Source organism: Prunus avium, chromosome 7 (assembly GCF_965620075.1).
Source record: "Prunus avium chromosome 7, drPruAviu1.hap1.1, whole genome shotgun sequence".
NCBI lineage: Eukaryota > Viridiplantae > Streptophyta > Magnoliopsida > Rosales > Rosaceae > Prunus > Prunus avium.
In genome coordinates this window covers 7,102,921-7,116,854 of record NC_142290.1, presented here as the reverse complement: position 1 = coordinate 7,116,854, position 13,934 = coordinate 7,102,921, and the positions used below count along the sequence as shown (strand labels likewise).

Here is a 13,934-nt window from a genome sequence, read left to right as displayed (position 1 = left end):
TTTTCGTAAACCTAGTCCTAGGGTTGACTTTTTCGGAGCATCCAGGACTCTAATTTACGATCCGTCGAATCCTACACGATCCTGAAATTACCTAGAACGACATACTCCAGTTTGACTACGATCCAACGGTCCGAACGTATTGAACCCGGAAAACGCACACTATGCGAGATCCGTTTGGGGTTCAAACGTTATCCGAATTGAGATCCGCGAAATCCTACGCGCTTGTGAGGACACGAGGATCGTTCTGGGACTAAGAGTGGTCCCTGATACCTGGCCCACGTGCCGCCCACTCGCCGGCCGCGCGTGGTTGTGCCTAACAATTTCCGGCGACCAGAAAATCTCTAAACCGCCGGCCCAAACTCCTAGTCTAGGTAAAACACCAAATTTGGAACCACTTTTGTTCTTGGACTAAGGCCAAACAATGACCGGAAGTGACTGATTCCGGCATCCTAAGCTCGGCAGAAACTTAACTCGAACACTAACCTCTTAAACCTCAAAATCTCTCCAATCCTACCCAACCATCAGCTAGAACGTGAAAATCAGTCGAATTTCCATACCTAATTCATCCGATTTGGTGGCCGGATGACGACGAACGGAGCCGACGAAATTCTGCCAAAACTGACGCGATTTTCTGGTTCTCTCCAGCGATTCGTGGCGGCAGGCGGCGGGGGAGGACGTCGGGCTGGGAGGCTAGGGAGTCGCCGGTCCGATCTGGGCTGGCCGGCGTCGATGGTGGTGGCTGGGAGGAGGGGTGGTGTCGGCTGGAAAACCAGAGGGGGGGGGGGGGAGATGTCGCGAGGAAGAAGAGAGTGAGGAGAGAGAAAGGGAGGGTCTGATTTTAAAATCTGATTTTTTTTCCAGAATTTCAATTTTGCCCTTTTTCGTATTTTGATCGTATTATCTTCAATACGACTCGGAATTGAGCCCATTACATGTCTACGGACTCGTTTTGTCGTGCTCTACGCAATGGTACAAGTGGATTTTCCAAATTCTTTCTCGGTCAAAAAGTCAACTTAAAACCTAATAAATTATTCCGAGGGTAGTTTAGTCTTTTCCTTCATTAAATTAATAGTTAAATAATAATTAAGGTTTGGGTTGTTACACTGGTGTCACCCACTGAAGCTATCTTGTTTTACAGGTTCTGGAGGACGACTTGGTTAGTCACGCTGACCTAGTTCGGAAGAATTGCTCGAGCTCGATCTTGAAGAGGTCATTTTCCATTGAACCAAATTTAGGCATCAACAGTTTGGTGTCGTCTTAGACAACAACCACTTGCTTGACACCATGAGTCAAGAGTCCAGCCACAACGAATCCGTCACCCCCGCTGGGCCTAACAAGGGGAGGAAGAAATCCAATTGCCTAACTAACATCGAGACCTACCTGAAGGAGATGAGGAAAGACATTAATGAACTCCGTGGTCAGAACAAGGAGGTCGGAGAAGAAGCCGAGAAGACACATACAGGAAGACAATGAAGGCTAGAAGAGTGGCGTCAAGAACATGGAGACTGTCAACGCGGCGGACCCCAATGCCAAGGCAAACTTCAACGTGAAGGACAGAATGATGAAGAGGTTGAGAGCCATCCCCGATCTCCTAATGGAACTAACCGTGGGAAGCTGCAAACTTTCGAGCCCAGCCTTCACGGCTCATTCTCTGGTCTCTCTCACATGCCAACCGATAGCCAGAAGGAATATCTTGACCTAAGAGATTTGCTTGAGGCAAAGAAAGCTTAGTACGTTCGACCTCATAATCGAGATCATGACATCAATCATGATCGTGATCGTGAGGTCGATCGTGATCAGGAAGTCAATCAGTCCAAAGTCCGCTCTAATGGAGATGACCATGCTAGAGAAAGTAGAATTTTGGAAGCCATGAAGCGAATGCAAGATGAGGTGGATCGAAAGCTAGAAGTCCGCCTAACAGCCCTTGAGCGTGAGCGAGGTCCAGGACCTCTTGACCTGGCCATGACAACTAGTACCCTACCATTCACTAGGGACATCTTTGAATTCAAGCTCCAAAAGGATTTCAAACAGCTAAAGGTGCTACTCGATGATGGGGCCACTGACATGGTGGACTTCTTGAACTACTTCGGTTACTGGATGAATGTGAATGATGCCAGAGATGCCATGAAATGTCAAGCTTTTCCTCTGCTCTTAGAAGGATCCGCTAAGGATTGGTTCAAGTCCTTGAAGCCAGACTCCATAAGCTCATTTGACTTGCTCATACAGAGCTTCATGAACCAATTTCTATCTGCCTCAAAGAATAGATACCCACCTAACTACCTCATCAGCATCAAGCAGGGCCCTAAGGAGAAGTTGCGAGACTACATCAATCGTTTCAATCGAGAAGTAATTAGCATCCCTAGTTGCTCTAAAGATACGGCCTATACTGCCTTTCTAGCTAGCTTTCGAAGAGGACCTTTTCTGTTCCATGTCAACAAGTTTCCACCTAAGAGTTATGAGGACCTGGTGTCCTAGGCATATTGTCATGCCATAGCTGAGGAGATGACATATGATACACCAGAAGGTAAGGATTCTTCGTAGCCTAGTGTGGGAGATAAACGAAGAGAAGATCAGAATGATGGACGCAAGCCAGACGACAAGAAAAGAAGATTTGAGAATACTATGCGAGGTGGGAGAGACCAAGATCGACCACAAAATCCAATTCGACCTCGATTCGACTACTACACCCGTTGAATACTAATCGAGAGGAGGTCTTCTTCCACATCCAAACTGAGTTGTCAAACCCCGGACCTTCGAGGTTTTCCAAAGGACTAAAGGATCCAAATTGATATTGCAGATATCACCGTGAGAACGCTCATACAACAGACCAATGTTACGAAGTCCATGATGAGATTGAAGTACTAATTAGGCTAGGTCGTCTAAGCCGATTCGTGGGTGATAAGAAGCAAGTAGAGCAACATGACAACATACCAGACAAGCAACCACATGCTACGAAACACATCAATATTATCTCAGGTGGAGCAACTCTAGCCGGGGACTCCAACAAAGCACGAAAGGAGTATGCGCGACGTACCCAAGGTGGACTCGAGGCACTCTAGATTGGTCCAGGCTACCAGACTCCGAAGTCAACCAAGCTCAGGTACTCAGCGATCACTTTTAACGAGGAAGAGGAAAGACGTGTAGTCCACCCACATGATGACCCATTCATAATCCAAGCTGAGATCGCAAATGGTTGCGTGAAACGGGTCTTCATTGTCACAGGCAGTTTGGTCAATATCATCTTCACATTAGCTTTCGAACAGATGGAGATATCACGAGAAGAGCTCAAGCCAGTGGTCACTCCCTTGCTTGAATTTACTGGGGACAGCATCAACTCCATTGGAAGCATCACACTACCTTTGTCACCTGGAACGGCACCCCAACGGACAACGGTGTACACAACTTTTCTAACAGTTGAATGCCCTTCTGCTTATAATGTTATCTTAGGTCGGCTAGCCTTATGCTCTCTCCGAGCCTTCATTGCTAGCCACATGCTCTTGATGAAATTCCCAACCAAAGCTAGTGTGGGATATGTGAAGGGTGATTAAAAAAAAAAAGCTAGGGAGTGTTACGTCGTGGCATCCAAGCAGAAAGGGAAGAAAAAGATGGAGATGTATGCCATCGAAAGAGATGGGATAGATGGTGGGGTCGAGATCGACCCACGAGAAGGTATAAGTAAAAAACAAGCAATGTCAAGAAAGGACTTAGTAGATGAATGACGTGATCAGGCTCAACTGCACAATGCCTCATACCAGCCACATGTAGTTCGCTACTACAACTCTCATGTCAAACACCGAGCTTTCCAGGATGGTGACCTAGTACTCCGCAAGGTCATGATTGCTGCTCGCAAACCCGCATATGGAAGCTCGGGACTGACCTGGAAAAGGCCTTACCGTGTCATTGACGTTGTACACCCTGGCGCTTATTGACTAAGGGATCTCCGGGGAGCAAATTTACCTCATCCTTGGAACGCGGAGCATTTAAAGAAGTATTACTAGTGACTTCATCATCATCTACATGCTATCATAGTTAAATCATCAGTTCGAGATTTAGATTTTTCGTTTTGTTTCTTTTCATTCGGTGTGGAACTATCCTGTTATGATAGTTAATGAGGTCGTTTTTTAGTTTTTCAACTCAGTCAGCCAGCATTCGAGCTCGCTCTTGTTTTGTTTTTAACTTTTTTTGGTAAACGTGTTGTCTCTCCAAGCCTCAACAAGGTAACTCAAAGCGCCATATTCAAGTCAAGAAGGAATCAAGCTCCATAGATTTGCCAAGCTCAGATAGACGAAAGGTCCGAGCCACAATTTTTATCAAGCTCACGTGGACAAAAGGTCTGAGCTATATTTTTTATCGAGCTCATATAGACAAGAGGTCTAAGCTCAATTTTGGCCAAGCTCATATGGACGAAAGGTCCGAGCTATAGTTTTTATCAAGCTCTGATGGACGAAAGGTCCGAGCTACATTTTTTATCAAGCTCCAAATGAAGAGTCTGAGCTATATTTTTTATTGAGCTCATATAGAGGAAAGGTCTGAGCTCAACTTCGACCAACCTCATATGCATGAAAAGTTCGAGCTATATTTTTTATCAAGCTCATGGGGACGAAAGGTCTATGCTGTATTCTTTATCGAGCTCATACGAACGAAAGGTCTAAGCTCAATTTTGGCCAAGCTTAGATGGATTAAAGGTCCGAGCTATATTTTTATCAAGCTCTGATGGACAAAAGGTCCAAGCTACATTTTTTATCAAGCTTTGGATGAAGAGTCCGAGCTATATTTTTTATCGAGCTCATACGGACGAAAGGTCTAAGCTCAATTTTGGCCAAACTCAGATTGACGAAAGGTCGAGCTATATCTTTATCAAGCTCAGATGGACGAAAGGTCCGAGAAACATTTTTTATCAAGCTCCGGACGAAGAGTCCGAGCTATATTTTTTGTTGAGCTCATATAGACAAAAGGTCTTAGCTCAATTTCGACCAAGCTCATACGGACGAAAAGTTCGAGCTATATTTTTTATCAAGCTCATATGGACGAAAGGTCCGAGCTATATTCTTTATCGAGCTCATACAGACGAAAATTCTAAGCTCAATTTTAGCCAAGCTCAGATGGACGAAAGGTCTGAGCTATATTTTTATCAAGCTTTGATGGATGAAAAGCTCCGAGCCCAACCTTTCCAAGCTCATGCTCAGGTTGGCAAAGAGCCAACCTTAGCTCACCAAGCTCATGGTCAGGTCGGCAAAGAACCCACCTCGCCATGCCAAGCTCATGGTCAGGTTGGCAATAAGCCAACCTCAACTCGTCAAGTTCATGGTCAGGTTGGCGAAGAGCCCACCTCGCCATACCAAGCTTATAGTTGGCGAAGAACCCACGTCACCATGCCAAGCTCATGGCCAGGTTGGCAAGGAGTCAACCTCAACTCGCCAAGTTCATGGTCAGGTTCCTCGCCATACCAAGATCATAGTCAGGTTGGCGAAGAACCCATCTCACCATGCCAAGTTCATGGTCAGGTTGGTGAAGAACCCACCTCGCCATGCCAAGCTCATGGTCAAGTTGGCAAGGAGCCGACCTCCACTTCGGCATGCCAAGCCCATGGACAGGTTAGCGAAGAACCCACCTCACCATGCCAAGCTCATGGTCAGGTTAGCGCAAAACTGACCTCAACTCGCCAAGCTCATGGTCAGGTTGGCAAAGAACCCACCTCGCCATGCTAGGCTCATGGTCATATTGGCAAAGAAAGGACCTCAACTCGCCAAGCTCATGATCAGGTTGGCAAGGAACCGAACTCAAATCGCCAAGTTCGTGGTCAGGTTGGCGAAGAGCCCACCTCGCCATACCAAGCTTATAGTCAGGTTGGCGAAGAACCCACCTCACCATGCCAAGCTTATAGTCAGGTTGGCGAAGAACCCACCTCGCCATGCCAAGCTCATGGCCAAGTTGGCAAGGAGTCAACCTCAACTCGCCAAGTTCATGGTCATGTTGGTGAAGAGCCCACCTCGCCATACTAAGATCATAGTCAGGTTGGCGAAGAACCCATCTCGTCATGCCAAGCTCATGGTCAGGTTGGCGAGCGCCAACCCACCTCGCCATGCCAAGCTCTTGGTCAGGTTGGCGAAGAACCCACCTCGCCATGCCAAGCTCATGGCCATGATAGCAAAGAACCCAACTCGCCATGCCAAGCTCATGGTCAAGTTGGCAAGGAGCCGACCTCCACTTTGGCATGCCAAGCCCATGGACAGGTTAGCGAAGAACCCACCTCGCCATGCCAAGCTCATGGTTAGGTTAGCGCAAAATTGACCTCAACTCGCCAAGCTCATGGTCAGGTTGGCAAAGAACCCACCTCGGCATGCCAGGCTCATGGTCATGTTGGCAAAGAAAGGACCTCAACTCGCCAAGCTCATGATCAGGTTGTGTAATACACCGAAAAATTAAAGGTGGGTTTTCATATTTTAGTGAAAAATAATATAATGGTGGAGAATGATTATGGGTATTTTATCAAGTGATTTTGGATTGAGATTATTAAATTAAGTATGTTTAATTTCAAGTTGGACAAACATGACCAAAATACCCCTATGTGTGGATAATTACCAAAATACCCTTGTAGAAAAAAATAATAATAATAAGAAGTAGGAGGTAACGTGTAAGTCAAGCCTTTCTTCCCTCCTTCATTCTTCTCCCCCTTGCCTCAAGCTTTCATATCCACCATTTATGAAAGGATGAGTTACCTAGTATAAAATGGTGAGTCACCTAGCCTAATTAAGATTCTTAAATCATAAAATTATTCTCTTCCTTCCCATTCATTGTATCATTACTCTCTTCTAACTTGATGACTCACCTAGCCTAAGGCTCTTCAATCATGAATTTACTCTTATCCTCATTATTCATTGTATCATCCCTTTCTTCCTCATTCACCTTATTTTCATCCTTATTCTTCTTTTGTTCCTCTTCAAAATCCAAAATTCGTCACTTCCTTGGAGCAGCCGAGAACTCAAATTTTGGAAGCTCAAATGAGAAAACTTTCTTCATAAAAGTTGTTCATTTACGTGATTCCTATAACATACTCATATTTCAGCTTAATCCGACTAGTATATGCTCGGAAACGTTGGTATGATCACAATAAGTTTACCATTTCCTGATTTCACAGCAGTAAGTTCGGTTTCAATATGTTTCTGTGATTTCCTGTACTCAAATGACTTTGGTTCCTTCATCAACGTTGTTTGAAATTTTGTCTATTATAACATATCAAAATGTTAGGTTGATCGGACTTCTATAGCCACCTTCGGAATGTTTAGAGTGGAACTTGTTTGTAGTCTTCAACCCTAGTTCCTTTCCTCGTTTTCAGTCCAAAACACTCATTTTAAAAGCTCAAAACACTATGGTTTCCTCATGATAGTTACTCCAAATTCTCCTCTTTATAACATATCCAAAGGTCATCCAAACGCAAGCATTATAACTCTTTGAAAATTGGTATGAACAAAACTTGTAAATTGATTATATTGAATTTCTTGTTATAGATGTGTACTTTCTCTCAAATGGCTTGTTCCTTATCATTCCATTGATAAAATTAGCCACTATCATCTCAAGTAAATGATTATTTGAATGTATGAAGCTCATCTTCATATTGTCTCTTTGAGTACTAGTTATAAACCAAGTGTTGGTTAGAATGCCGCAATGACATATATATATCTTTCGAAGTGTGTTTTTGTGAAGTTCTAGATTATTTCGATGTGATTTTGTTCCAATTTTATTATGGGATTTTGTTACATCAAAATGATTATGTCAAGGGTTATTTCAAAGTTGGTTTTGTGCCATTTGAATTTAAATTGATTTTTTTTGTGAAATTTCAAAGTAGAGACTATCCTGCTGGAATTGTTTTGATTCTGCTGAATACCCTGTTTTGAATAAGTGTTTGAAAACTTCCTAAACTTGGATTTTTATGAAATTTTAGTATGTTTTACTTTCTCGTATTTTCTTCAGATCTAGAAAGTTTTATCCAGTTTGGTTGTAAATTATAATTTTGGTAATTTTTCAAAATAAAGTGTACAAACCTGAAAAAAAAAACAAAAACAAAAACAAAAGAGCGTTATTACAAGGAAAATCCCTTTTAGCGACGAAACCAGTTGGTCGCTATTACATGATATTTCGTCGCCAACGATAAATAGCGACGAATATTTTTGGTTGCCAAGGTCGTTGCTGCAAGCTCGTGGCTAAAAGTACCATGCGACGAAACAGAATTTCGTCGCTAAAATAACTTAGCGACCAAAACACGTCGTCGCCAATTAGCTCCAAGTTGGTCGCCTATAGAGAGGGAGTTGCCGCCAAAAAACCAAAAATTCCCGCGAAATGGAATTATTTAGTGACGAAATATATGTTTGGTCGCCAAAGATGGGAGTTTATTTGTGGAATATGTTAGTGGGTTTACTGAATGGGCGACGAACAGATTGGTCGCTAAAAACTGCTGTCAGATTGAGCGACAAAAAGAAATTCGTTGCCAAAAGTGTATAGATTATTTTTTTTTTTGAAATAAAAATTTGTGTCAAGCTTTGTAACAGAATATTATTTAGTCCATAAAGTTTCTGAAAAACACTAAATAGATGAAATTAATAAAAATCGCATAATTACTGTTCAGAAGATACTAGTTTAAGCATACATCAATGTAGCTAGATACAAAAAACCCCAAGGTATGCTAAAGATACAAAAACCATCAAGTAGCTAGATATAGAAACCCTCTAGAACCCCCCAAGGTATGCTACATATAAAAACCATCAAGTATGTAGATGTACACACAACCTAATGAATATTTACAATATCATCAAGATCATCATAAACATTACGTGAACCACCACTATTACCTTGATCACCATCACAAGAAGAATCACCAGTATGCTGGGATGGAACATCTAAATGTGAGGGTACAGGACCGCATCCACTCAATGACATTCAAAAGTTTACCCACTGTGCCAGCTCACAAACTATGCCTTTCAACTCACCAACTGTGCCTTTAAGTTCCTCAACCTTTTTCTCTGTAGCAAAAGAGGAGGCAACTCGACCACTATGCGAACTCTCCACTCGGAGACTAGAACCCAAGCCTCGAATCCTCTTGCCCTTTGCAACCCCAAGTTCTGCAGTCATGATCTCTAACTGTTGTGGGATAGGGAGTGCGATTTGATCTAGTGGAGTTCCTAAACTCTCTGCCACTTGTTGCTTGGCCTTCTTATACTCTTCATACATCTTCTACAAAAAGAAGCAAAATAAAGATATGTCAATATTATAAATGCATAAAAAGAATGAAGTGAATGGGATGCTAGTACCACCAATGGCGTTCATAAATTAGCAGTGCCAATTATCCAAATCAGTCACAAACAAAAATTAAATCAACTTGAAGCAAATAATAAAATGAAAATGCACATAAAAAATGGAATATATCTCTTTGGATATACAGATTGCAGAAAGTTTGAAAATACTCACAGGTCTTATAAGATCCTTTTTCTGCATCTCCCCAAAGCACAATACAAACAAGAAACTTCAAAAAACAGGGATTATAAATATTTGCCCAGCAACATGGCCCCCTTATAATTGGGCCTAAATTTGAACTTCTAAGAGCACAACGGGTTATTAGAGCTGAATTTGTTTAATTGGAGTTTGGAATTGGGCCTCCAAAGAGGAAGAGAAGTACAACTGCAGGCAGCTCAGTTTCAAAACAATCTTAGCATGCACGTTATTTTGGTCATCAATATATAAGATCATGGAAAATTTAGAAAACTTACACATATCTTCTTTGTATTTCTAATTAATTAGTTCTATTTGCAATGGATAAAGTCTTTATATGATGCTAAAACCAAGGTACACAATTAGCATCTAAAATAATGGGTCGTCAAAAACTTGCATGACCAGTCGGCTGATTTTGTTTTTGATTGCAGATTATAAACTAAAAAGCCATGAAGAGTACATGCATGTCACATATATATGCAAGTCAATAGTTAATTGTCAGCAGGTTTATGTATTCCTTACCCCTTTAATTTCAGCAGCCTCATTGATCGACAGGCTCTTATCCTTACACATACACATGTTGTTCCAGTAGCTAATGTATGTAGGATTTTCACCCTTCTACATTTTCCCAACAAAAAGAAAATGAGAAATACTTGAAATTATTACAATATAATAAATAAAGAAAGATTTCAAGTGGCCTAAAATTATAAACCTCTTTAACACCATCCATGTGTTTTAGGAAAGAATGTGACCCCATGTATATATGATCAAACTTCTTTTTTCTTTTTTTTTCTCTGTTCTCAGCATTGGCCTTGCAACATTTCTGTTTTGATTATATACATGAATTGTTAATTTTTTTTTTCTTTTTCTATTTGATACTTAGAATAAGTTCCCAATCAAAAAATGAAAACTGCAGATGTTATGAGACATTAAATACCTGATATTACTCATTTGTGTACAATGTATCAACCAAATAATGTCACTCTTCTAGAGTCCTTCGAGTACCAAACATCTTTTTAGGGGGAGGTGTTGCTCGTGCAAGTTAGGATCCGTTAAGTCCACATCAAACATGAACTAATATCAATTAACCATAAACAAAACAAGTATTAGTTATAATTTTTCAATGCAAATAGAAACATTGACTCACCCTTGTATATATTGCCACAAGCTTTTTATTTGCAAGTCCCTGAATTATGAATTAAGTTGCACATACTACAAAGCAGTATTAGATAAGATTACCTGCAATCCCAATGCCATATCTTTCTTAGACTCCAAGCTCACTTTTTTCATCCCTAAAACATTCAATGGAGCTTTATTGCGAGTGGTTAACCCAATCTCAGAGACGAACAGTTTCTAAGCCTCAATAGTTGCCACCAATTTCTGGGATGGATCCATCCGTATTGGAAACAAACTCTTCCTCTTTTTAACAACATCACAAGTGCCAGCTCCCACAGTTCGGCAACGAGTGTTCTTCCCCTGTGAAGAAGTCTGAGTATGCGTTCCCTCATCTAGAAGACAAAAATAAAAAAATCAGTAACTAGAGTGCACAAAATAAATATATAAAAATTAAGAGCACAAAATATTGTATCAGTTACCCCGTTGGCGAGAACCCCCTCCCGAGGCTGATAAAGTACCTTGTTGTGGCTGAGTTGATTGTTGTTGTGGCAGCTGACATGGTTGCTCAAGTGGCTGTGGTGGCAGTAGAGTTGAAGTTTTTCTTCTTCTTATTGTTATTGTTGCTTAAGGTAGTAGCCCTCTTAAGTGTCATTCTGCACATTTACAAACACATAAACAAAGAGAGAATACATCAACATGCTACTAGATCATTCCCTGAAAAAAAAAAAAAAAATAACCAAATGATTGAACATCATACTTCGGCTGTTATGACATCGATTCTCATCACAAACATGCTTGAGATAGACTTATTCATCAAAAAATGATTGAACATCTCTAACACACCTTGTCTCCGTCTCCTTATACCTCATATAATGGGCCTTGTCCAATTCAATCAGTGATGACTTGAAGCAGTTTCAAAATTTCATAACATGATTAGAAAAAACACTTATATAGATAAAAGCAAATAACTCTTTCACAGATTGACAAGCTAATAACTCTAGATTGACAAGCTAATAACTCTTTCACAGGAAAATTATAAAAAGAGAGATTCCACATTAAATATGTTTTTTAAGGGTAAGTATCATGGTAACAATTTTTTTTTTTTATACAATTCTTTCCACATTACTTTGCACAACTTAGCTAAACCCATGAAACCAGTAAAAAAAGAAATGAAGGCAGGCGCAAGAATCGTAGCTATTCATACCTCTTAAGCAAATATAGCCTCTTAAGAAAGTATTTCAAACAACCTATTGCAAACAAAAGTTATAAAATAAAAATAAAATAAAATAAAACAATTAGACATAATAAACCCATGACACAAGTCAGAAAAAAAAGAAGAAGCCAGAAGCCATATGTTTAGCTATCCATACCTCTTAAGCAAATATAGCCTCTTAAGCAAGTAATTCAAACACCCTATCGTAAAAAAGAAGAATAAAAAACACAAATCTGTTAGACACTATATTTTTGGAGGGCTTGAGTCCAAATTAGTATTCAAACTCAAAATAGTATGCCTTCGCCCTCTAAGTTTCACTACTCATCATTAAACAAAAACATTATTTTTCTGAGTTAACTCAAAATAGTAACATAATAAGACATCACATGAAGCACCAAATATCCAAGATAAAAGCCTAAACAGAAAACCAAATGGTTCAAAGGAATATTGTAGTCAACACATCCACTTTATACAGTTATAACATGTACAATGAATAAAATCAGGCTTAAGGTCACATGTCTCTCGTGTAGTATATGAATGATCTGAAACTAGTAATTAGGCTCTTCATCTCAATTCCAAAACAAATTATTATTCTTTACAGTTTTTAATTATATATGCCCTAAATGATGACAAAAACCATTTCAAAATTAACAAAAATGTACCCTTGAAGCTAATTGAATTACCTTGCATAAAATTCAAGCAACCAGTGATCATCACATAAAGCCAAAATGGTTCGTTAAAAAAGAAAAAAAAACAAAAACAAAAAGGTGGCTGGAAGTGCTTGAAAAGGATTTCCAAAACAATCAAACCAGAATTGAAGGATGATACTCCATCAGTTAAATTCTATCATCCAATTAAGTAGTACTACACTCAGACACCAATGCTATAAGGGAAAGAAAAATAATTGCTAAACTGACGAGTTAATCTATGGGACCATGACCCTGCAGCTAGCTTATATATAAATATAGAGACAACTCTATAGCTAGCTTATATCTAAACTATAAAGAGAACTCAATAAGCTACATTGGCAATAATAATAACAACAACAAAACCATAAGCTCACAGACAAAGGCAAAGAAACCTTGAAACGAACACACACCCACATGACCAACTTCCAACTTCTAACTTTTTACTTAAATTATATAAATGAATTGTTATATTCTTTCTTCCCACGGATAGTAAAGAAATTCAGATTTAATCCAGAAGTATCAAGCAAACATTCATGACTTGGAAAACAATCAATCAGACTCAAAGCATTAAAACATAAAAAATGAAATAAATAATGGGTACGTGTGCAAGTGAATCATCTCAAATTTGACTCAGAACCCACATCAAATGGAAAACAGGGCATTCATATCAAACACAAAACCCTACTCAAATTTGACACAGAACCCACAATAACTACTTGAAAAAGGAAAAGTCATTTTATTCAGAATACTTGGACAATTGAATGTTCAAGCATTTAAGATATCAAAAAGGAAAAATCAAGCACTGAAATCAGGTCTGATTTAAATTCCTGGGTATCTATTTCGGATTTTCCTTGGTTATTTTCTCAGCAACCAAATGAAATCTACAACTGAAAATCAGAGCTCAAAAGAAAATGAAGGTAAGCGAGACAAGGTAGACTCACCAGAAGCTTGCCGCTGAAACACATAGTGAGGAGGATGTCGGAGATGGAGTTTTCAGATGGCCGTCGATTTCTGACACTGGTATGGAAAGGCGTGCGAGATGGAGGATCTCTTTGCCGACGTCGGTGGAGGATTGCTTTGCCAATGTCAGAGCAGCGGAGAGTGGGTCTGAGAGGAAATAACGAGTTGGGAATTACTTATTTTTTATGTTTGTATTTATACTCTCTAGATTGGCCCCAAAAACTATTTGGTCGCCCTTAAGATAACATATATAAAACTAAGTCGTTTTATGGCTTAAATTTTCCAAGCACGATGGTCTGCGACGAAAAACAAGTGGTCGCCGACCCCACAAAATTTTTAAGCGCGAATTCTAATTTAGCGACAAAACAATGAACCTCAGCGACCAAATATTTTTGTCGCCAAAACTTTTAGAGTTTCGCGCGAACACAATTCAGAAATTCACGACCAAATATATATTTGGTCGCCATGACCTA

General features: G+C 40.1%; 1 protein-coding gene across 7 annotated transcripts; it reads right to left on the bottom strand.

The window, feature by feature from the left end:
• Positions 1-8,589: 8,589 nt before the first annotated feature.
• LOC110773041 (uncharacterized) lies at positions 8,590-13,643 on the bottom strand. 7 transcript variants are annotated; one of them, XM_088244396.1, is made up of 8 exons: positions 13,443-13,643; positions 11,357-11,501; positions 11,079-11,252; positions 10,723-10,991; positions 10,421-10,557; positions 10,196-10,306; positions 10,006-10,101; positions 8,590-9,228 (listed from the first exon to the last, which is right to left on the bottom strand). In XM_088244396.1, exons 6-8 carry the CDS (start codon positions 10,238-10,240, stop codon positions 8,935-8,937), a joined length of 435 nt encoding a protein of 144 aa, XP_088100522.1. In that variant the 5' UTR covers positions 10,241-10,306; positions 10,421-10,557; positions 10,723-10,991; positions 11,079-11,252; positions 11,357-11,501; positions 13,443-13,643; the 3' UTR covers positions 8,590-8,934. The 7 variants fall into 7 exon arrangements, 6 of the variants coding, with proteins under 6 accessions (XP_088100522.1, XP_088100526.1, XP_088100524.1 ...); XM_088244400.1 differs by having other exon boundaries at positions 11,443-11,501; XM_088244398.1 differs by lacking the exon at positions 13,443-13,643 and adding an exon at positions 11,804-11,818.
• Positions 13,644-13,934: the final 291 nt, after the last annotated feature.

Excerpts from the sequence above, each read along its gene's own strand:
- LOC110773041 (XM_088244396.1), bottom strand. The coding sequence starts at position 10,240 with ATGGGGTCACATTCTTTCCTAAAACACATGGATGGTGTTAAAGAG. Across the intron at positions 10,102-10,195 it reads ACATGGATGGTGTTAAAGAG|AAGGGTGAAAATCCTACATA; the intron begins GTTTATAATTTT and ends GGGAAAATGTAG. Across the intron at positions 9,229-10,005 it reads AGGCTGCTGAAATTAAAGGG|AAGATGTATGAAGAGTATAA; the intron begins GTAAGGAATACA and ends TTCTTTTTGTAG.